A 23,728-nucleotide genomic window follows, 5' to 3' on the forward strand; every position below is an offset into this window, starting at 1 on the left:
GCTCTAGCCTTGGTCTGGCTGCTTCCCATTCTCTACTCACATGGTGAGTCCAACGTACCTGCTCTTGGTTGAGCTGACAATGGACATGGGATGGTTGATGTCATCCTTCACCACCATGATGTTGTTCTGGGGAGAGAACAGAGAGAGTGGGCTGCCTGCCCCTCACACTGACCTCCTTGTGTGTCCTCACTCCTGCAGCCCCCAGGCCTCGCCGAGAAGGGCCGCGTCACAGAGCTACGCCAGCAGGGACATGGAGAACTCACTCTGTATTTGCGTAGTATTGAGGAGTGATTCATGATTCGGTCTGTGTCAGCTGCATCCCGGGGCACCACCACGATCCCAAAGTCCCCAACAATCACCTCCATCTGAAGGACAGAGAAAGAGAGAGAGAAAGAGAGAGCCTTCTGTGAGATCATGACCCCAAACCCCTACCCAGCAACTGCTTAGCAGGGTGGAGCTACCTCCCATGTGGAACCCCGGCTTTAGTCCCAAACTTGCCTTTTCAGCCCCATCAGTCAGCTCCTTCAAGTAACAACCCGTAACAGTGTCAGGGGCATGAGGGAGAACTTTGCCTGGCACACAAAAGACGCTTAATAAGTACCTCGAGGCTAAATGGATAAGCGTGCTCCTGCATGTCTGGGCAAGAACTCTCTCATTCCTGAGGCTCCTGTTGAGCCCACAGTGCTGAGAGGATGGCGAATAATGACACACCGTCGTTACTGGTAGACAACGTCGTGGGAGACACAGATCCCACTGCCCAGCAAGCAAACCCCAGCCCCAAGCTGGACGACTGAGAGGGGCTGGAAGGCTCCCCTGCTCATCCTCGCTCGCCAAAGCTGCTGTGGGCCTCGGGGCCAGCAGGACGGGAAGGGCTTGGCTGTATCAGTGTGAGCAGAGGCAGTGACAGGAGGGAGAGTATTACGAGGTCACTTCTGAGATCAGTCTCTGATAGGAGCTTGCTGCCACAATGAGAGAGGATACCTTTTCATTTAAAAAAAATAAGTTTTATTTTTTCTGATTATAGAGAATGCAAGCTTGGGAAACTCAGAAAAAGAAATCGATGACAACCACGCCATCCAGATAACCACTAATATAGCCGTAGTATATTTCTGACCAGGGTTTTCCTCTCTACAAATAAGTGTACATATCCATACTTGGGTTAAACTGAAAAACGAATCATTTTACCTGCATTCCCCCCCCCATGTTAGCATTATATTGTGAGCATTTTCTCACATCATAAAAAATATTTGAAAATATTAAGTTTTAACAATGTATTTCATTGTCTGACTGTACTGTTATAGCATGACATATTAAGCCAATCTTGTATTATAGAAAGTGTACAGTGACTTCTGATTTTTTTGCAGTTAAACGTAACACTTTGTTGAAGAGCTTTGTACATAAATCTTGTACCACATCTCTGATTATTTCCTTAGAATAGGAAGTAAAATAATTAGATGAAAGGATATGAACTGGACATATTTCAAGCTCTTGAGACATATTACCAAGCTGCTTTCTGGAAACTCATGCCAATTTTTATTTCAAAGAGCCTGAAAGCAATGGCACTTAATAGACTTGGATCTAGCCTGGGCATATTACTGTTTAGATCTTGCCAATTAAGGATCCCAGATGGGGAGAGCAGTGGGGCGGGGTGGCAAGCTGCTTCTAAGCAGTGTAGCTCATTGAGCAAGACCAGCTCTGGTGGCAAGGGACCCAGGTTTTTCCTCATAATTCTGCAAACTAGTGACACAAACAGACATTATGGACACTCTGGACGCTACTTCTCTATCAGAGGGTTTCTGTGCCAGCAGAATTCCACTTCTAAGTTTGATTCCCTGATTATTTTGTGCGTGCATGTGCGAGCATGTGTGTGTATATATGCACGTGTGTGCCCTGGGGGTGTTTCCATCCGCTTTACCCTACTTGTCCCATTGCTTACAACTGGAGCTGGAGGTACCACTGGAACTCCAATGTTGCTGAGATAAAAAGTTGGCTGAAGGTGTCCCAGGAGGGAAGTCAAAGGTATGCAGAGTATAGCAGGACCTCCCCTGGATCATGCCATGTGGAAGATACAGGGCATCACACAATACGCTGCCTCAATTGGTGGTGCTCAGTGCAGTAAACTGGCACTGAGTGTGTGTCCTATAAACCAGGAATGTTAGGGAGAGGCAGGGCAGGGAGATGGAGGTAGATCTATCTCCTCCAGCTGTATCTTTTAGAATACTGCCCTGGGGTTCACTACTCAGGTCTCCTAAGACACTGGTTCTCACACTTGGCTGTGAATTAGAATCACCTCAGGAGCTTTTAAATTCCAAAGCCCAGCTCACACCTAAAATCAATTAAATCAGAATCTCGGGGAATGGGACCCAGGCATTGACAGGTTTTGTTTTTATTCCCCAGGTGACTACAATATGCAGCCAGGCTTGAGAACCAGTGGTCTGAGTAGAGTTAAAGCTCCAGGGGAATTGGTAGGGTAGGGAAAGAGAAAAGAGAAGGGAAACAGAGAAGAAAGGGAGGGGAGGGGAGGGAAGAGGTGGTATATATGGAGATTCCCCAACTGCCTGGCAATGTAGACATTTCAAGATAGCTGGTATAGACTGTGTAATGCAGACAGTGCCTTCAATTTGATTCTGAGAATGTGATGGAAGTTTCGTATATGATACATGAAATAATGGGGTTATTTAAAGAGAGCATTCTATTCTAGTTTAAAGCATGAAAACAATGGTCAGGTCTCCTGGGGAGAATCACCCTATGGGTGACATTAGTGCCACTGAGACTTTCCACTCAGGAACTAATGATCTGAGCATCCACTTGACAACAGTGCCAGGGGTCTCAGAGGGTGGCAAGCAGATGGAGACCTTGCTGCTTGAGATGTTTTCCTTTGCCAGAAGCAGGTGACAGACGTGCCCCTTGGGAGTCACAGATGGGGCGAGGGAGATGGGGTCTAAAAGATAAGACACAGCTTTACCACATCCTAGAGACATCGCTGCAGGAGTGGGGGCCAGAGGCTTATAGACCTTTTCTCCTAGGGTGCGGGCTTAATTTTCGTGCTGGAGGGTGTCTGTGTGGGTGTGTCTTTTGGGGTGGGGGAGGTGCCAGCTGCTAGAGTTGGTGTGGGGACAGAGTCCCAGAGAGCAGTTTCCAGACTTTCGGCCTCACGTGGAAAGGTGCTGGCTCAGGTAGTAGATGGCCATCAGCTGTAACTAGTTGCCCATCAGCTGTAACCAGTGAGCCATTGGCCGCTGATATAACTGCCGTGGCTGAGCTAACAAGCACGTATTGCAGCTCGCAAGGGGTTGTGGGTTGGTTGACAGAGAAGCGGGTGGCGGAATGCGGCTAGCAAGTGGGGTTAGCAAAGCGGGCGGTGGATGTGGCTCGTGTGGCTCCTGCTTTGTGTGTCTCACCTGGCCGCCAATGAGACTGGGGTGCAGGAAGACCCCTTGTTGGGGTACAGGCAGATGTTTGCTTTTGTGTCTCCAACCCAGCCGCCCGTGAGAATATAGAACACCCATGGCTCTGTGGGTGTTCCTTTTTGGCCTAGCCATATCCTGCGTTCTTGGGGCCAGAGTCCCTGCATGACAGTTGGTGAGGTGTGCCTTGGGTCCCCTAGGCACACACCTCCCTCGAGGGGCTTAGCGGTCCTTTCTACCTCCACCCCCAATTCCGCCTTCTATTTTCCCCTGGCCTCCAGGACGCCCCCCTCTCCTGATGGTCCTCCTATCTCATCAGCTGCTCATTTTTTCTTTCTGTTTTTTGGTCTCTCTGTGCTGGCTCTTCCTCATCTCCTTAACCTTGAATCACTGGAGTCCTCCACGCCTCAGTCCTTGGACCTCTTTGGTTTCTATCTATATTTACACCCTTAATAATTTCATTCGATTTCAAAGCTTTAAAGACCCCCTGAAGGCTCCCAAATTGATAACCTCCAGCAGAGACTTCTCTCCTGAGCTCAGACTCCTCTATCCAGTGGCCTTTTCAGCATATCCATTTGGATGGGGCATCTCAAACTTAATAGAGCCGCGAACCCCTGAACTCTCTGGCATCAATCAACCCCCCCGCCCCAAACATTTTTCCTAATCTTTCATTTCAGTAAATGGAAACTCTTCTTACAATCAGGCCAAAGCCTTGGCACGTTCCTTGATTCTTTTTCTCTCACTCCCCACGTTCAATCTATAAGGTAATCCAATTGACTCTGTCTTCAAAACAAATCCAAGAATCTGCTCGTTTTTCACTATTATCATTTCTATCCTGGTCCAAGCCTCCTTTGATGAGTTAGATAATGGCACCCCAAAAATATCCAGGCCCTAATCCGTGGAACCTACGCATGTAACCTTATGTAGCAAAAGAAACAGGATCTGGAGAGTATCCTGAAGAAGCCAGGTGGCCCCTAATTCAATAACAAGTATCCTTAGAAGAGGGAGGCAGAGGGAGGTTTAACACAGGAGGGAGAAGATGGCGTGAAGACAGAGCAGAGAGAGACTTGAAGACGTTATACCGTTGGCCTTGAAAATGGAAGAAGAGGCCACGAGCCCAAAGAATGCAACACATGCAGCTCTAGAAGCTGGCAAAGGCGGGGGAGCACTCTCCCCTCGAGCCTCTGGAGGGAACACAGCCTTGCCAACAGCTTGGTTTGGGCCCAGTGAAACCCTTGGTGGAATTCTAGCCTCCAGAAGTGGAAGGGAATAAGTTTGTGTGGTTTTCAGCATTCAGTTTGCAGCACAGAGAACTAATCCACCTCCATCGTCTCTCACTTGGATGGAGCTGGTCTCTGTGTTTTCCTCTTGCCTTTTTCAATCTGTTCGCAATAGCCAGACTGATAACGTTAAAATATAAGTCGACCACGTTGCTCCTTGGCTCGAAACCCTTCACTTAAATGTCACCTTCTCAGTGAGACCTTCTCTGGCCATGTGCTTTCAACTTGTGTCCCTGCGCACACAGACCCACACACTCCCACGCCCTCCCAGTGCCTCCCGCTGCTGTACTTCACATTCTTCCAGAGCACTTAACTCCATCTAACACCATGTCGAAAGGCAACCTCCTTGAGGGCAGGGATTTTTGTGATTTTTTCGCTGATGTGATCCCAGGTGGAAAAGACCTGGCACATCCCCCCATGTTTCCCTGATGGACGCATTTGCTGATAAACGCTCCCTGTCTCAGGACACGGAGGAAAGCCCATCATGCTTAATGGAGCTCGGGGAGACCCAAGGAAGTGACTCTACAGACAGACTTTCAGGCCCCTGTGACAAGCAAGGGTGATCTTACTTTTGCAAGTTCCCAGACTTTATCTGATTGCTCAGCAGAATCACCTGGGGAGCTTGGTAAACAATTACAACCAACACAGGTTCCCCCAGACCTCAGCCCAGGGATGTGAATAGGGCATGTCTCTAGTGGGCCGGAGTCCCTCTACAAGCTCCTTAACCTTCTGCTATGCACCCACCTTTGGGAAATTGTTGCTCTAAATCACATAGGCAATTGCCTAAGCTGCTAATTATTCCGGCTTAGTTTGGGATGAGATACTCATGGGAGGACATGCGCCCTGTGGCCTAAGGCGTGGCGGTGCTTAGGGCAGACATCGGGCCCCAGGAACCAGGGGGTCGCTCAGGCTCTCCCTGCCCGTGATGCCGGCAGAGGTGTGCCCAGGCCCCTGGGCCGGAGCTCTTGTCCCAGCAGGAGGGGTCCAACACCTCTTGTGTCTTCGTGAAGAGTTCTCTGTAGGTCTTGTCTTGGATGTGGGGAGGTAGGTGAGGGAGAGGTTAACACAGCAGCACTGTCTTGATGGGCAGGTCCCTTTCCCGCTGGTGGCTAATATGACCTCATACCACCACACCCCAGCGGGCAGGATCGGGGTACATCTCCTCTCACAGGACACAGTGGCCCGCTCACGTTAGCTCTGGCCTGTGTCCTGCCTGAGGGGTGAGGGTCTGTGACATTCATCCTGTTTCACCTTCCTGCTCACAGGCATATCTTTTCATTTTCTGGTTAAAGGCTCCCCAGGGGAGACAGGGGTGGAAATGGGGAGCGGAAGTGGGAGGGGGCAGTCTCTGCTTCTCCAAATGCAGGGAATCTGAGGGAAGGATATGAGACATGTTGAAGCAGGAAGCAAGTTGGCCTTGGGGGAGACCAGGTGGAAAATCTCTTGGAAGGAATGTACAGTTATCTTCATCCCTCCACGAGGCTGAAGTTCAAGACCTCCCTGCTGGATTTCAGGGAGGCTTTAGGTGGGACGATGCCCTGTGGTCTCAGCCAGGCACCTTCCTGTGCGCCAGGGGCAGAGGGTTGAGAAAGACAGATATGGCTTCAACTCCTGACTCAATCACTAACCAGTGGGAGACATCACGCAAATGATTAATTATCTCAACTGCATTGCTATGACGGACAAGGCCAGGTTACTTCTAAGGCACTAATATCTTCTAGTGGCTCATGTCTAATGGGTAACTGGCAAAAGTTTACCCATAAGATGTTATTCCACATCACATGGTGCAGGCAAACTATCTTATGGGATGAACCCCCTCCAACCAAGCTGCTCCCAGATACCCTTTCATTTTGTCATTCAACAAACTTTTATTGAATGCATACAGCGACCTGGGCACCATCTTGGTGGTGCCGAAAAAGACAGGGTATGTGTAGTGTGCTCACAGAGCTTACCTTGTAATAGGAAGAGATCGTAAACAAATACATATATACATGAGAAAACATCAGGTCGTGCTAAATACAATAGTGAATGTCATGGGAGAGGAAGAAATTTTCCTCTGTCCTTCTAGGTTCTTTTGGCTAGTCTAATAATTAAATCTACATGAGACAGAGTAACAAGAGAAAAGAACCAAATTTGACTATATATGTACATACGGGCACTGCCCATGCATGAGACGTTCAGAGACAGAAAGGGAAAATGAGGTATATATGGCACTGTGTTAAGGATGGGGTAAGACTTCAGAGGGGAGGAAGGTCATGCATAGGATGATAAGAAGGGCAGAAGTTCAGTAATGAGATGTTTGCCCTGCCCTAAAGATAGGCCATAAAACGTTATTTCTGGTAATAACTCTTATTATGGGCAAGTTTAAGGGCAAGGCTTATATGGGCAAGGCTCCAAGGTTAAGTTCTTTAAGGGAGAGGTAAAAGTTTCTTGTTAGCCCGCAGGATCTTGATTGCCTTAAGGGGCCAGACCTAGGGATACCCGGGGGAAGAGCATCCCCAGTGAGGTCACAGCTAGTGCAAAGGCCCTGAGGTAGCAAAAACTATTCACACAAAGAAACCGGTGGAACTCGAGCTCAGAGAGGTGGGAGAAGTAGATAAGGACCAGATCGTGATAAAGATGGGGTTTTATTCCAAAGGCAAAGAGAAGCCCTTAGAGTGTTTTAAACAGAGGGCTTGGTTTCCATTAGCAACAGAATCCAATTTACATTGACTTACCCTGGCAAGCCTAACTGGTAAGACCCTCTGTATGATCATTCTGAGACCAGGGTTCAGAATCCTGACTGTCTCCCCCAAACAGTGCTGTCTTCTCAAGGTACTTGGGTGACTTGGGCCCACTTATGTCTCTTCTCCAGATGAGGAGTGTCATGCAGGGTCTCTGGTCCCTCTCCCCGCACCAGAACACAGGATATGGTGAGGCCAAAAGGAACACCCACGGAGCCGTAGGTAGGGGAGTCATACCACTATACTCTCGCTGGCGGCTGGGTTGGAGACACAGGGAGCAGGATCCGCCGTCCACTTCTCTACCAACCAACCCACCAACCTACCTGCCTGCGTAGCCACGACAGTTATATCAGTGGCCAATGGCTAACTGGTTACAGCTAATGGCCATCCAATCACAGCTGATGGCCATCTACTACCCGAGCCAGCACCTTTCCACGTGAGGTCGAGAGCCTGGAAACTGCTCTCTTGGCTCTGTCCCTACAAGGAGACTTGGGGGTGAACATGAAACTATTAATAAGGAGGGGAAGAAACATGTATGAAGGCACCTGCTATGCCCCAGGCAAGTGCTAGGAGCTTTATTTCTTATTACACTTACTCCTTATGACAACTATCTTCTGAGATATGTGCCTCAGTGCTCATTTCATAGAGGGGGAAACCCAGACTCAGTGAGATTTAGTCCACGTTGCACAGCTAGGAAGTGAATTTGAACCTACTCTGGTCTGCTTTCAAAGCTCTTTCTGCCACATGACATCTCTTCTAGATCCATTTTTAAGACTCACATTTTAGTGACTTGAAACTTTTTGGGGTTGAAAACACACTCTTCTATTTTCTCCGGGCTACGATGGGCTGTCCGCGGTCCATTACTCCACATCGCCCCCTGGAGTACGTAATTTTGTATACTTCTGAGAGGGTTAAAAAAGACGCAGGGAGAGCGCACCAGGCAGAAGACACGCAGTAGGTGGGGGGTTTCCGAAACATGCTCCACCCATTTCAATCAAGAGTCATCCATCTCGGTTCTGACCCCTGCTCCCTTCTGGTGAGAAGCCAGTGCGGTCAGAGTCAAGAAGGTGGGAATGCATTTCCAGGATGTCTCTCTTATTGCAAATAAATGAATGATGCTTCAGAGGGATTTCCCAGAGAAAATCATCCCCACTCCTATTTCCAATTTGACTGGGGGGGTGTGGGAAGGCAGGGGATTCCAGACTCATGTCAATAGCCTGCAAACCAAGCCAACCGTGCCTTTCACATGAGAACCAGAATCTCCCATGGTAGCCGCTGAACCTCCTTCCCGGGAGCCTGTAAATTCAGCACTGGGCTTGTGGGAGCGGGGAGGGGGCCTAATCCCCCGGGGTGCAAGTGTCCATCGGGCTTCCTGGCTGGGGCTGGCCTGTCTGATAAAAACCATCTGAGCCTGAAAAACTAAATGTTTGTCTTTGCTCCATTTGTCCTGGAGCCCTGGGATTTCTTCTGGAGTGGCCAGTGCCCCAGGCTTTTCCTCTGTTTATTTTCTTTGGTTGTTTTCCCACCGCTGGTGGATGGAGAAGCAGCCCATGGCTGGTTGGCTGGAAATATGTAGGATACAGCCAATTACAGCCAGCCTTTAGAACGCTGAGTTTTGAGAAGTACAAGAAAAAGAAAACAAGAAAAATCACTTTGTTCATTGGTCCATCTCTGGTGCCTAAGCGTCCACCTTTAGGTTAAATATTGGCCCTTGCTTATTTAAAATGCAAATACCATTTGAGAGCGGCTAATGTATTTAATCATTAAACTTCATGATTTTGCCAGCTTGCTACAAAACTCAAAAGCTTCCCAAATAAAGCCCAAGATAAACCTTCTATTTCAACCAGCCAGAACAATCTCCCCCAAAAGGTCTTGTTTTCACCACTTGATCTTTCACAGCCTTCTCTCAACCCCAAAAGCCCTTCTCTTTCCACCCACTTAACCCAATCCTGCCCATCATTCAAAGCCCAGTTCAAGTGCTGCCTGCTGTGAATTATATGCCATTTCTCTCACTTGTCTGTCTTATCTGGACGAGGGATCTAAAGATGTATGCAAAGTCCTGCTCTGCTATTCAATAGCAATGTGGTCTTGGACAAGTCACAAACCATGTGAGTCCTGGTTTCCAAACCTGTAAATGGGAATAGAGATTCATGTTCTAGGGGTCAAGCGAGAAACAATGCAAGTGTTTATGGTCTGTCACTCCAATAGAAAGGAAAGTGCACACAGGCGCAGATTTGATCTATTTTGTTTTCTCTGTTCCTCCAGCCTGAGAACGGTGTCTGGCACATGGTAGCTACTCAATAAATACTTTAAAACCAAGGAATGCATAACAGCCAACATTTATTGAGTGCCTACTAGGTTCAAAAATTCTTCTAAAGTTTTTACATGTTTTATTTCGTGAACTATAGGGAATATCATAAAAAGTAAGATATTTTTAGATTGCAAGTGCTTCAAGGACAAATAACGTGGCCTTGTGTTCATACTGGGCATTCAGTAAATATTAGTTGCAAGATTGGTGGAAGGAAAGAACATTTGAATCAGGATTAATTTGCCAGACTGCCTTCCATTATAACATGACGGACAAAGCAGCTGGAAGTATAAGGTCCTTAGACAACAGGTTTTGTCTGGGGGAGGGGAGTGAGTATAAAAGTTTCCTGCTCAAATCTGTCTGAGGTGGACCCTTTAGCCCTTGGCCTGGATTTCCCACAGACCTTGGTCCAGGACTGGACACCTGCTTTGGTGCTGATGTCAGGAAGCCACACAGCAAAAATCAGGTCCCCTGGGGGAGGCCAGTTCTCTAATAAAAAGTCCAAGGATGGGACAGGCTAGGAGGACTGGGTCCTATCTCCAAAGTAAGTCTGAATCTGGACTCAAAAATCCTGATCTCCAAGAACCTGAATCTTGGTTTCTCAGAAATCAAGAATGAAAATGCCAACTGCCAGAACACACAGGCAGCTCTTTTGTATCCTAGGGAGAGAAACTTGATGAATGCATATGGAATTTTCCAGCAGCTGGCTGTCAGGGGAAGGGATGTGTCACTGGTCAGAGGAGGTCAGAATTCTCTGTGGGTTAATGGATCTTTGTGCCTAATAGGAAATGCCCATGGGATGTGTTTGGGTGGGGGTGGGGTTGTCCCTTTAGTTGTGTCATTAGATATCGGGATGAAGAGCATTGGTTCAGGAATCCAAAGCAAAAGAAAGAGCAAGAGTGACTCTGTGGGGACAGAGCCCCAGAGAGCAGTTTCCAAGCTCTCAGCCTCACATGGAAAGGTCCTGGCTTGGGTAGTAGATGGCCATCAGCTGTAACTAGTTGGCCATCAGCTGTAACCAGTTAGCCATTGGCCACTAATATAACTGCCATGGCTGAGCTAGCAAGCACTGATTGCAGCTAGCAAGGGGTTGGTTGGTTGGTGGGCAGAGAAGTGGATGGCAGATTGCAGCTAGCAAGTAGGGTTAGCAAACCGGCAGATTGCGGATTGTGTGGCTCCTGCTTTGTGTGTCTCTCCAGCCCGCTAGAGAGACTGGGGTGCAGGAAGACCCCTGTTGGGGTACTGGCAGATGTTTGCTTTTGTGTCTCAACCAGCCACTATCGAGAATATAGTGATATGAATCCCCCATCCATGGCTCCGTTGGTGTTCCTTTTCGGCCTCACCATATCCTGTGCTGTTGTGCTGGGAGCGGGACTTGAATCCCGCATGACAGACTCAGAGAGTTTGTGACCAAAAGAGGCCCTGGTAGTCCTTCTGTAGAACAGACTGTGTCAGCTGCTTCCCAGCCTGGGTGGGGGCAGGACTGCTCCACACTTCCCTTGAGCTTTCTTTACAGAAGGGTAGAGGGGCCTCCATTTCTCCTGCAACTTGTTTGAACTCGTGGCTTCTCTCCTGCCTTGTTCTGAGGGTCCTGGAGAAGACATGGGAGGCTGGAACACAAAGCCAGGACCTAGGACTTTTCCAAGAAGCTTTGCTCTCCTGCCCTTAGTCATGGGCAGACTCAGGGCTTCGAGCTCAGCCCCCGAGCAGAGGTCTTGGCCAACACATATCACCTAGGACACCAGGTAACAAAGAGAAGTGTGTTCTGACAAGAGCTGAACGAATGAATGGAAACCTGGGGTAGAAGCAAGTCTCTCACATGCCTGATACATGGTAACGTCCTGGTTAGAAACTGAAGTTGCAGGCAAGTCCCAGATGGCAGAACATTCTAGTAGAATAAGCAGGGCTCAGCCTATACCCAGTCTTAAAAGAAAGACCTTCCTTTTCTAGACCTGGGCTACTTAATTCACTGAGTTACTAACTAGTTTCCTGCTTTCTACATTGCCCTTTGTCCAACCCCAACCCTATTTCTAGCAGAGAACTAGACCCTTTATGGGAGGAATTTGCAGGGCAGACAACAGAATGTTTTGAAATCAATGGCTTTAATCTCAGTGAAGAGATTTCACTAGATGTCCCAAGGAGGGGAGAGAAAATAGGGAAGACACCACCAGAATATTATAAAAAGAAGAGCTTTTGCTGTCTCCCTCCACCCCAATACTAGAAAGAAGCTAGGGATCTGTGAGACCCACTCCCCCCTCCCTCCCAGACATCACCCTAGGGTCAAAACCTCAGAAAGAAATGGGGCCTGGTGATCATAGGTGGGTGGAGCCCAGCGCTGGGCTTCCAGACTCAGCCAGGAGTCCTGGCCCTAGGTGGGCTCGAAGCCACCAACTTCAGGGGACCACGAAGGCCCGAACAGAGGTGTCTGTGGGGACCCCCGTGAATCAATCCTCATGTTCAGGGCACACGAGAGCCTGTCTCGCAGGTTCTGCTGGTTGGTCATGATTTAGGTTAACTTCTTATCAGCCCTGTGGGATACAGATTGGTGCTGAATTTTAATTTGGTTTAAATACATTAAACGGGATGTTCCTGGCACACCTGTGTTGTGGGCTGACATTCACACTCATTATATAAGGAAACAGCTCCTTGGGGGGAAAAAAAAAGTGTATATATATATATATATATATATATATATATATATATATATATATATATATATATATATACTTTTTTTTTTTTTTTTGCCTCTGCTTCAGACGCCATGATTTTAAGGACCTCACAGATTGGCTGTGGATTGAATCAAGGGACCGGGTATTTGGCCGGCTGGGTGTTGGGAGGTAGAGCTCTAAGCTCTAGAAAGCACTCTGGAGCAAGCTCTGAGTGTCTGCTTCACCCCAATCCCCCGCTGGCCAGAGCTGTTGTGCCCTCTGGGTGCAGCCAGGCTGGGTGCCCTGACCTCCGGATTGGCCAAGTGGGAACACAGTTGTGTAGATAAGGGCCTCACGTCACCTCCACTAGCACATTCCCCGTCAATCAACTATTGGTTTCTCAGTTTTTTTCTGTCTTCACCAACATGTCATTTTAGTACCAGGGACCACCTGGAAGAAAAGAGGCCCGGGGCCTCTTTTTTCTAGTTTTCAAGTGTCAGCTCTGACAACATCAAGGGCAGCCATTTTGGAGAGAATTGAGAGGACTGCAGTCAACAATCTAAACGGGAGGAACAAAGGACTGGCCGTGCTTCCAGGGCCCCAACTGTGTACATTCCAGGCTCCAAAAAGCCTGGGTCTGCCCTTGAGAGGAGGCCCTACACTTTCCTGGCTGCTGACTTAATTCCACCCCCTCCCCCCACTTGCCCGGGTCTCCCCATGGGAAGGGGCCCCAGGCAATCGCCCGGATTTGCCTGGGTTCTTGAAAGAGCTTTGCCGAGATCTTGTACTGAACTTTTCCTGCATTACCTTTTAATTTTAAGGCACCTTGTGAAGTAGAGTGGAAAGTAAAAGTTAATTAAGCCTCCTAATCCAGAACTGAAAGGGGATTTAGAATGTCACCTGCCGGAAATCGTTCAGGGCTGGAGATGAAAGGACTACACAGTGTAATTTGCTTCCCTGAGACTCCCTTTCCCCTCTTGGTTACCCCACAGCATGTTAGCCTGTATGCCCTTCACCTGGAATATCTATGTGTACATCTCTCTGTTCAGGTAAATCGTATGTAACTGTGTGTCAGGTACTGGGCTAGGCACTTTACATAGACAATCTCACTTAATTCTCCCAAAATCCTAGGAGGTAGGTACCATTATTATACCCATTTTAGAGGTGGGAAAAACTGATGCTCAGAATATATTTTGTCATGAGGTGTATTGCAGTAGAACTGGAATCTTGAGTCTGATACTAAAGGATCTCTCTCTCTTTCTCTCCCCATATGTACATGAAAAATTTCATACGCATACATCTTGCCACCTAATACTTAGGGCCAGGGACTATATTGTATATTTCTTTAAAATCTCAGACTGCTACAGGCAACATTCTATAGATTTTATAGGTTAAAAAACCAAAAACCTGAGGTCCAGGTTGAGTAATTTGCACAGTCCACAGAAAGCTAATAATAATAATTTTTTAAAAGCACTACATAGGTCTGGAATTACTGCTCTGACTCTAGCTTCCATAGGACTATAGGATTGGAAACCAGCATTAATCCTGGCTAGTAGATGAATGAATTAATGAAAGAACAAGAAGGAATGTATGTATGAAGGGTGAGTAGCTTATGAATTTAGCTGGCATAAGACCATCTCAGTCAGCTAAACAAAAGACATCCACTAAGCTTCTAAGTGGTGTAAGTTGAACTTCATGGTTCCCTCTATCCCAAGTCAATTGCCAGAATGATCCTACTGACCTTTTGCCATTAACTCCTCCCCTCTCGCCCCCGTTCTCCTGTTGAGGGGATTCTAGGATGGGATTTACTACCTCTTCAAAGGGAATCAAAGGAAAGCAAAACACAATCATTCAAAAGGGCAAACACTTTTTTTTATTCCTCTGTCCCCCACCTCCTGCCACCAGCACGAGTGGCAGCAAACACACCACCCCCAAGCACTGCTGGGAGAAGGTATTCTGACTCACTGCTTTTTCCCCACAGCCTTTACAAGCATGAGGAAGAGCGAGTGTGAAAATGTGGTAGGAGGTAAAGCCGAGGGTAGGCGAGAACTTCTTCCCTAGAGATGTGAATGGACTGTCCTCCTGAGAGCTCATGGGTGGCAGGGAACGCAGGCTGGGGAGGGAGGCTGTGGGGAGAGGGAAGACCAAAGGCCAAAATCAACAGCCCCTCCCATCCTTCCCCACGCCAGCTGCACGAGGTGTTGGAACCTTGCTACTCACATCTGCCTCGTTCCAGAGCCCTGGGATGCAGAAGGACTCCAACAGGTCACTGCCACACAGCAGCAAGATCCGCAGCTCTGAGGAGGGGGACAAAGTTTGCACAGGGAGTGAGTGAAGACCTGGGAAACGTGCGACTCAGCCTTCTTCCCCGATGCACATAGCAGTCTCCCACCCTTGGGGCTCCAGTGCCATCTTCCAGGCCCCCCTGCCCCATATCGTGTGCAACGCAGAAAGCTTTGCTCACCTCTCCCTCAGGCTCTTTTACAGACCACCCCTTGTCCCCTATGGGAGGAATTACTTATTCAGGGAGAGTCTTGGCTCACCCAGTACAGTGCGGTTCCTGGGGACACGGGTCTTTCTGTGTTAAACCAGGATGGTTGGTCACCCCAATAGAACCTGAGCCATCTATGTGCCTTGTCTAAGGTCTAAGGGCCCCTCTCTGTTTTTCTCCATATCAAACTCAAGGCTTGTCTGCTGTTGCGCCTTACCTGGGAACTGCTCCCGTGATGGGGAGAGTCAGGGGGGACACTGAGTGTAACCAGGTAGTAGCTGAGTTCATCAGATGTCCTCCCGTTACATGGCCACTGCCCTCAGTCAAGGGCCTGACGAGAAACACTGAGCACCCCCCTCTGACTCCCAGGCACACTTCCTGCTTGTCAGTTGTTTTTCTTTCCTCATTAAGCCCACTCTGAATTATCCCACTGAGGCCCATCGTGGTTTAAAACAGGCAGCAAACTGACTCGCTCATTAAAACTGAGCAATGGGGAAAAGAGAATCTGGGATTCTTGGAACCACAGGGGAGAAACCTCTAGCAGGGCTGTGAGTCAGGGTGGTGTGCTTAGTTCCCAGCCATCCCAGGCCCTCCATCAAGAGGCCGTGGCTGTGGGTGTCCTGTCTGAAACAGTGAGACGGCCCCACCCAGGACCCTGAGGATGAGCTGGCCGGCAGCCCTGCCTGCCTTAGCCCCCATAGCTAGACCAGGGCCCTGACAAGGACTTTCAGATGGTGAGCTTGTCCCGGCTGCAGGAGTCTCCAGATGGCTCAGGGGAAGGCTGCTGGGCTGACGACAGACTCATTGTTACACTTGGGCAGATTATCTTCAGGGAGCCCCATGGGACACTGGGGTCTGACTCCTAAGTATTCCTGCCTCCTGTCCCCTCCTGTCCCCTCCTGTCCCCTCCTGTCCCCTCCTGTCCCTTCCTCTCTCTTCCTCTCTCTTCCTCTCTCCTCCTCTCTCCCCTATGTCATACTAGCCTACTGATCTGTTTATGCCCAGGGACCTTAATGTATCTTTACATCCCCAGGGCCTGGCAGAGTGACCTGCACACAGTAGGTGCTCAGGACGTATTAAATAAGTGAACAACGGAGAAGCTGACCACAGAGGCCATGCGGGCAGACTGTGTAAGAGCCTTCGGGGCTGGCTGGGCTGGCTGCCATGGCCTTTGCTCTTATAGCATGGGGTCCCTGGGGGAGGGTTGCCCTAGTCAGTGGTGCCTCCTGCCTCCACGTTATGCCAGGGAATTACCATTTACCTGCCCACCTCCCCACCAGTGGACGTGAACCAGCCTTGGTATGGCTGAGAGGAGCCAGACCAAGCTCATTCCTGGGATCCTATGTTCCTCTGCCCCACTTGTCCAGGTCAGTTCTCTGTTGAAAGGCTGAGGCCCTGGAACTCTGCTCACCTAAAAGCTCCATTAGCGGCTGTGTCCAAAGGATGTGCTGGCCCTCAGCTCCCTCCCCATCAGTGGTTCTCAACTGGGGGCTATTTTGTCTCCAGAACTTGGCAATGTCTGGAGACATTTCTGGTTGTGAAGACTGGGGCGAGGGGTGCGCTTAGAGGGCAGGAATGCTGCCCACCATTCTGCAACGCATGGCAGGCCCCACAACACAGAATCATCCGTTCCCAAATGTCCATAGTCGGTTGGGAAACTGCTCTACAGCCATGAAAATGAGCCTCTTTACTATTCCCCAGTCTGAGACTCACTTTCCCATTCGTGTGTAATGTTTTTCGTTTGTTTGTTTGTTTTTTTAAGCCCAGCACAGAAAGTTAAAGAATGGGGTCTCCACTTTTTCTTGCAGGATCTGAGTAGATCATTTGTCACAGACCAGAGGTTCTAGCAGGGCTTGTGATCCCCCGTGTGGCCACTGGAGGGCAGCAGTCATTTCTCCTGGTTTATTACACGAGCCTAAAGCCGACCTTTCCAGCCACAAAGCCTTGGGTCTGGGGCAGCTATCTCCCACCCCCACCTGCCCAGGCGCAGTCAGTTGGTTAAGAACATGCAAATGAAGCCTAGATGCTAACTGAGCTAGGAGAATAATGGCTTTTTCCTTCTCGTGAAATGTGCAAGGGGATTGCAAAAAGAGACCACGTGAGCCAGAGGACCTCACAACACAGAGGTCTGGAAGCAGGGCAGCTCTCTCCCACCTCCTCTGCATCCCACCCCCTCCTTCCCCAGTTCATCCCATCCAGGGATCCAGAGCCAGCAGCCAGAATCAGTGCTCTTCCGCCACCCTCCCCACCCAGGAATCTGTGCTATGTGAAGCCCAGGCCCTGCGGCCTTTTCCAGCTCCCACTGTGCACAGAGGCAGCCACCACCTGTGCCAGGCCAGGCCATTGATCCATCCTGACAGCTGTGGCCACCCAGCTTTCCTTTCTCTGAAAGTAAGATGGGACTAACATTAGCCCTGACCAGCCCAAGGCTGCAGAGATAACTATGGGAGTTATGGGCACACAGCAGTGCCCTGTGCAAATACCCTTTGGCACTACCTCTCTGTAGGAGGGGGCACTCCCTATGGCAGGGATGGCCCTGGGTGCTGGGAAGGTAAACAAGGTCACGGCTGAAGGTTGGCCACAGTAAATTCCTTCTGGAACAAGGAAGGAGAGGAATATGCATTGTGATTCAGTTAAAAGTCTGAAGACTGCTCTGAGCTCGGCTGGTCAACAAGGTAGTTCCTGGCCAGGTGTGGAACCTCGGGGAAGTGCAGGGAGGGCTTTTGCTCCCATCCTGCCTTTCTCCGTGTTTAGGGCTGTGGAACCTGAACCGCTCCTGCCTGCTTTCAGGAGCAACGAGAAAACCAGGGGCCGCTTTTTGTGGCTCTCGGTGATGTGCTGGTAAATAAAGGATCTTAAAATACAGTGAAACAATTAGAAAGGCAGGAGTTTTGAGTACTCATTAGTTTTGTTTTTAATGCGATGACCTCCAGCCCTAGACAGAGAAATACCAGGAAGGGGAGACCTGCTGTGCCACTGCAGCAGGACATTGCAGATTGAACATGTCTGCTGCCTTTCATCCTAGAGATCCAGGGCCTGTCACTGACCCTCCTTGTCGCCTGGTACCTGTGCCAACTCCAGCTACATTCTGGACTCAGTCTGCTCTTTCTCTAGCTTCAGACACTTGTGTCTCCCACTTGTGTCTATCACCCCCTCTGGAACCTTGGAAAGACTTCTGTTTTCTGGTTTGCTGCCTAGAGTTACCCAGGACTTAGCTGCCTTCCTCAGGTAGGTCAGCTCTTTCCCATCTGAAAGGCCCATGTAACTGCCCCCACCTGCTCTGGCCTTGGGCCTAGGAGGCCCTGGGCCGCAGATGCCTCAGCCTCTGCCCAAGGCTGCAAAGAGGTTGTGGAGGTGGCTTTCAGCTCCCTCTCTGCTCCTTGTCTTGTCTCCAAGAGAGCAAAACCTCCGATCAGGAAGGCCTGGGGCCTGGGGGGGGAAGGGTGGGTGAGGTAGGGAGGGTCTTCTGCCTCCTGCTCATTGTTGTGGGCAAAAGAAGGGTCTCTGGCTGGCACTGAAGCTCAACTTCCATGTCTTGTGAATAAGGCACAGGAGACTCTGAAGGGAAAATTGCCAAAGGATCCAGGCCTAGCTCCTGGGAACGGGCATGCGTCCAGTTAGGAAGTGTAAAAAGGGGATCACTGAGACTATGGTCTTAGCTGGGGAGCAATCATTCTTCTGAGAGGAGACCCTATGGTAAACATGACTCAGGGTTTTCAAGCCTCTCCCCTCTCCCACTTAGCCCGTGGTAGAGGCAGGTGGCTGCAATGCCCTGCTTTGCCAGCCGCACTCACCTATCTCCTCGTACCGCATAACCGTGCCCAGGTTGGCATTCTCATCTAGGGAGGAAAGAGGGAACGCAGAAGCATTAGGGCCCCGACTTCCTGGTACCCTACACGCAGCCCACCTGGGACTCCTTGGAAGGAGTATAGGATGGGGCGGGGCGGGTGGGAGTCGGGGGTGCGCTTGTCGCCCTGCACAGAGGGCATCTCAGAGAGAATGGACAGCACAGTCCAGCCTAAAGGGAGAAAGCCTGGCTCTCCTTCAGGGTGGACGTCACATTTCTGGGACTGTCAGAATCAGACAGGCTCGTTGGAGAGCCAGGGCCGCTCACACACACATGCTCATGCTGAGCGCCTTCTGTTTCCTTCTGCATTGGAGGGAGGCTGGCCACAAGAGCAGCGTCCTCCAAACCTAAGGAGACAGCTTTGAGTCCTAAGGAGGTGGCCCTGCTCCTTAGCGGTTACCTGGTTGAAAGAACGAGCAAAACCGAGCACACTGAGATTGTTCACATGGCGGACTGCAGCAAGAGTCCGAGGAAGGTGTGAAAGAGCCTCTGAGGGGTGCTCTGGAGTGTGCAATGCCTGCACGAGGATGCCTGGTGTGCACAAGGCCACAGAGATGCCACCTTGGTCCCCTGCCTCCCTCCCTCCTCATCCGCCCCTCTTAGTTCCTTCTCAAGATGCCTGAAGTTGGAAATCTCCGAACTGGCAGAAGTCAGTCCCCAAAAATGTAAGGAATGAGCTATAGACCTCCAGCTCATCTGCAGGGATGAATCTGAGGACTCTGAAAGAGCCCCAGGACTAGGATAGTCTCATCCATGCTGAGCGCTTGAGGGTACAGCCAAAACACAGGGAATCAGGCTAAGAAATCTCGCTCTTTCCTATCAGCAGGAGTAGACATTGCTGGAGCTGGAAGGAGCTGAGGGAGGGTCTGGGTCTCCTGAAAACCCGTAGGCAGGTAGACACATTCTGTGGGGGGCGGGAAGTGAGCCCATCACCGAGTGACGTCTCCCAGGCAGCCCTGGGCCAGGCTGGTGGTGCCCTCTGGGCTCCCATAATAGCTCGGCACTGGCACTGCAGGCTTAGTGACATTCCTGTTTACCTGATGGTCATCCCACAGCAGGTGCAGGGGGAGGGAAGGCGGAAAGAAAAGAGGCAGGACTGGGAACAAAGGTCCTTACTCCCTTACCCACAAAGGTGAAGCGCTCCACGGGCGGGCGGACGCAGCAGATCCGGCTTAGGCTTTCTCCCACCTTCCCCAAGATCTTGGCTATGGGAGAAAGCAAGACAGACAGGGACAGAGGGAGAGAACCACTCACAACTTACACTCGTGTCAGCCTGGCATTGGGCCACTGTCAACAACAGGGGTGCAATGGAGGGGGCGGGGGAGGTAGTGGGCAGCAGAAGGAGGGTAGAGAGAAAGAACAGAAATATGACAGCGAAAGTTCCTTCTTCTCATTCACAGTCCCAGGCACACGCATTCTGAGCCAGACTGGATTTCATTATCCGGTCATGTTTGTTACGCGGTTGAAAAATTGGAAAATATAGAAGAGGAGAACGTATAAAGAGGAAAACAGAAAAGCACCCCTAATCCTACCCCTGGAGATAACCACCACTGACATACCTGGTATATTATTTATTTTCTTCCATTTTCTCAAATGTGTATTATGCAGCTATGTCTGCATAACATCAGCTGGATTATATTCTGTGCTTCAAAGGCACGTAAGCTGTTTGTTTTTTCATTTTTCAATATCAAGCGCATTTACTCATCACTGAATACTAATACCCAGATCTAAGGAGATGTTGCCTGATGCAACAAATTCATTTGGAATAATTTCTGCCCGGCTGAAGCATTCCTTCCCATGCAGATGGTCTTTAGAATAACCCTGCTTTGGCTGAGAGGGATCTGGTTTTCAATAATCTCTCCAGCCTCTAATCCAGAACATTTTTCTGAAACCCCCACATGCAGCTGTATGCAAACTATGAAATTCTGGCTCTTCCTTATGAATTATCCTGTTTATAACAGACTAATGACATAATAGCTTATGGTCTCTAGGCTTGAAAAGTAACACCAAGATCTGTCTCTTGCAATTGGCCTGAAAGAAAATATTAGCAGGAACATGGACCTTGGAACCAGACAGTTCTGAATATGAACTCTGGCTCTTTTACTTTACAGCTGTGTGGCCTTAGGCAAATCACTTACCTTCTCTGAATCTCGTGTAAATAGGAACCTAATATCTCTATCACAGAATCACTGCATTGAATTAGGACCCCTGTAAAGCACCAAGCGGGCATACAGTACTAGGTATTGTTGGGGACCCCCTGCTCTGTGTCACTGAGGAGGTGGCAAAGAGTGTGGGATTCTGGATGCAGACTCCTGGCCCTGCTACTTCCTCACTGTGTGACCTTGGGCAAGATCCTCAATGCTCTTGGAAGAGAAACAGAAAAATGCTCCCTTGTGTACTTTTAATTCCCAGGTAAGGCAATTATATTTCCATTTAAATGCAGAAGAAGAATGCACACCATCACCCTGTCACTCTGTGTCTCTGTCTCTGATTGTGACTATTTCTCTCTGATGCTATATATTAAGGCTTCTCCAAGAGCATCAGCATTACCGTGTTAAACATGAAAATTCTCCTCCCTCTCCCAGACCTACTGAATCAAACTCTGGGGTGGCGCCTAGCAGTTGGGATTTTAACACGCCTTCCAGGTGATTCAGAAGTTTGAGAACCACTATTTCTATATCAATGTCCCCCTACCTGCAGTAGGCTTGGTGGGCACGTTGTTGTTCTGGTAAATGGGCTGGGGGGTCTCATTTTGGGGTTGTCCGATCACAGGCGTCATAGACGGTGTGTTGACATTGGAGAGGATGCAGCCAGTCACGCGCTAGGGAAAGCGAGAAGTGCAGAGTCAGCGTCATTACCCAAGAAATTTATGAAAAACGTGTCCCTGTCATCTTCCAATGCTCATCTGCTGTCCACTATGGTGAGGCCCCCTGGGGCCGAGAGAGAACACTGGGGGTGGGTTCTGGACACAGCTGCACTGCGTGCCACCCTGGGCTGGCAGGAGGCAGGATAGCTCCGTGGGTAAAGCATGGGATATGGCATTGCACACAGACCAAGGTTTCAGTTTGAGCTCTGTCCCCTCTGGCTGTGTGACCTTGGATCATTACTTAATTTCTCTTGAACTTGGCGTAGAGAGGCTGCCTTTCTGGATCGCCGTAGGATTACACTAGTGAGCATATGCAAAGTGCCTATAGAGTGTCTGGCACGTGGCAGGACCTTCGTACACAGCAGCTGATGTTGTAACCTTCCATTTAATGTGCATACCTGCCGTCCCTGCCTGCTTCATGGGGCTCAAATTAGGTCATGCCTGCAAAAGAGCTGTGTAAGCTTGGAAAAGGTCATACAAACACCAGGCATTATCACCACCTGCCGCCTCTCCAGGCCACAGATGCCAATGGCAGGGCCAAGCCAGAGTGCGGTGCCAGGCAGGCAGGATGTTTGTGTTGCAGCAGGGTGGGCGGGGTTCTGGGCACTCCTCACCAGTGTGAATACACATTCCAGCGCCCAATAAAAATTCTGTGTGTATTAACCATTGTCCTGTGTTATCTGGCCCGCTGCCTCTCTCCAGCGCTGCAGAAAAGAGCAGATAACGCAGCATTCGTCACAGAAGCAACCTCCCTTGCCTGCAGTGAGGGGACAGTAACTATTGGGCAACAGAAACAAAGGATGAATTTCCAATCTATTTACCTTCACCAGAGCCAATGCTAATTCAAAGTCCCTTCCCTGAAAGCCAGCATCCAACCCCCACCCACCATCCTTTCTGGATTACTGGGTCCTGCTGCCAGACTACCCCCAAACCCCAGGGCTGGGTGACCCTCCGAAGGCACCTCTCCCGTGAGCCACGCTGCAGGCAGAGCGCCATGTCAGTCTTGAGCCCTGGAAGGGCAGGCATTTGCCTTTGGGGTAATATGTCACTTGTGTTAATAGTCCTGACAGGAGGAGTCACATCTGGGAGCCAGCTGAGATGGGGTACCACCGGGGGCGTCTCAGCCTGCTTGTGGGACCTTCTGTCCAGCTGTGGCTGATGGAATGGAAGGGACAGTCTGCCTCTTTTCTAGTTTTATGTCACCTCCGGGAAAGAAAATGCCACACTCTCACTTAATAACTGGTCTGGTAGCGCAGGAATCTCTTCCTCTTGCTGCATGCATCGTTAGTCCCTTTCGACTTGTTCTGTGCCGGGGAAGAAGAGAATGGGCTGCATGCCGCTCTCGGCCCTCATCAGCGCTCCGTGGGCTGTCACGTTCAGTACATAGCCTTGAGTCACATCTTAAGCCCCATGCTTGTCTCTCCAAAAGGTCTACTCTCCATGCCAGGAACACGGGCCTGATGCTAAGACTGGGGAGGTGGAGAGTTATTAGGAAGCTACTGCAAGCTTCTGCTCCAAGGCAGGGGGCCGTGGTGACCTATATTCTCTGCCCATCTGTGCCCATTGCTGCAACAGCTGGGGCTCCCGGCCAAGCTTCTTTGGCACAGACTCATGCCTCTGGCCATGAGCAACAGAGGGAGGGTTCGGGAAGCCCGGGCATTTAGACAGCAAAACGGTATACAGGCTTTACAGCTGGTATAGTCAGGGCTCAGACATGCCTACAGGGTCCCTGGTTCCACCCTTCTGTCATGGCGCCTGAGGCTCCTGTGTGACTAGAAGGAGCACAGGTCCCCAGACGACCCCCCCCCCAGCTGGCATGTAGTGTGAGAAATAAACTTGTGCGAAGCCACTGAGGTTTTAGGGATGTTTGTTACCACAGCGTATGTTGGCCTATCCTGACTGATACACCCTTAGTAAGATGGGATGTCTTATGACTGCTGTTGTGGAGACCAGCACAGAGGTGTCACCCTACGTCACAGCCCTTTCAGGGGGATGGAAAAAGACTCAGGATGTGTGTAAAGGGTCCTGAAAGTGGAGAGAAGGGAGCTATATTTTCTTCTGTTCCACGAAGGAAAAACTTAACAGATGAAGTCACAGCCGGCCAGTCTGCCAACTTCTCTGGTGCTTGACCGCCTGGATGGTCTAGAGCATTAAGGCT

General features: G+C 49.8%; 1 protein-coding gene across 1 annotated transcript in view; it reads right to left on the reverse strand.

The window, feature by feature from the left end:
* The window catches only part of NMNAT2 (nicotinamide nucleotide adenylyltransferase 2), a 109,781-nt gene that overhangs the window by 5,287 nt on the left and 80,766 nt on the right, over positions 1 to 23,728 (reverse strand). Inside the window, exons 5-10 of the mRNA XM_019737988.3 lie at positions 21,399 to 21,525; positions 19,829 to 19,909; positions 18,652 to 18,696; positions 14,587 to 14,663; positions 264 to 365; positions 59 to 126 (exon numbers count right to left, since the gene is read on the reverse strand). Of these exons, the coding sequence (XP_019593547.1) occupies positions 59 to 126; positions 264 to 365; positions 14,587 to 14,663; positions 18,652 to 18,696; positions 19,829 to 19,909; positions 21,399 to 21,525 (500 nt within the window). The remainder of the gene's footprint in view (positions 1 to 58; positions 127 to 263; positions 366 to 14,586; positions 14,664 to 18,651; positions 18,697 to 19,828; positions 19,910 to 21,398; positions 21,526 to 23,728) is intronic.

The sequence above is a fragment of the Rhinolophus sinicus genome, chromosome 11 (genome assembly GCF_057876585.1).
Source record: "Rhinolophus sinicus isolate RSI-liver-muscle chromosome 11, RSI-T2T, whole genome shotgun sequence".
Taxonomy (NCBI): Eukaryota; Metazoa; Chordata; class Mammalia; order Chiroptera; family Rhinolophidae; genus Rhinolophus; species Rhinolophus sinicus.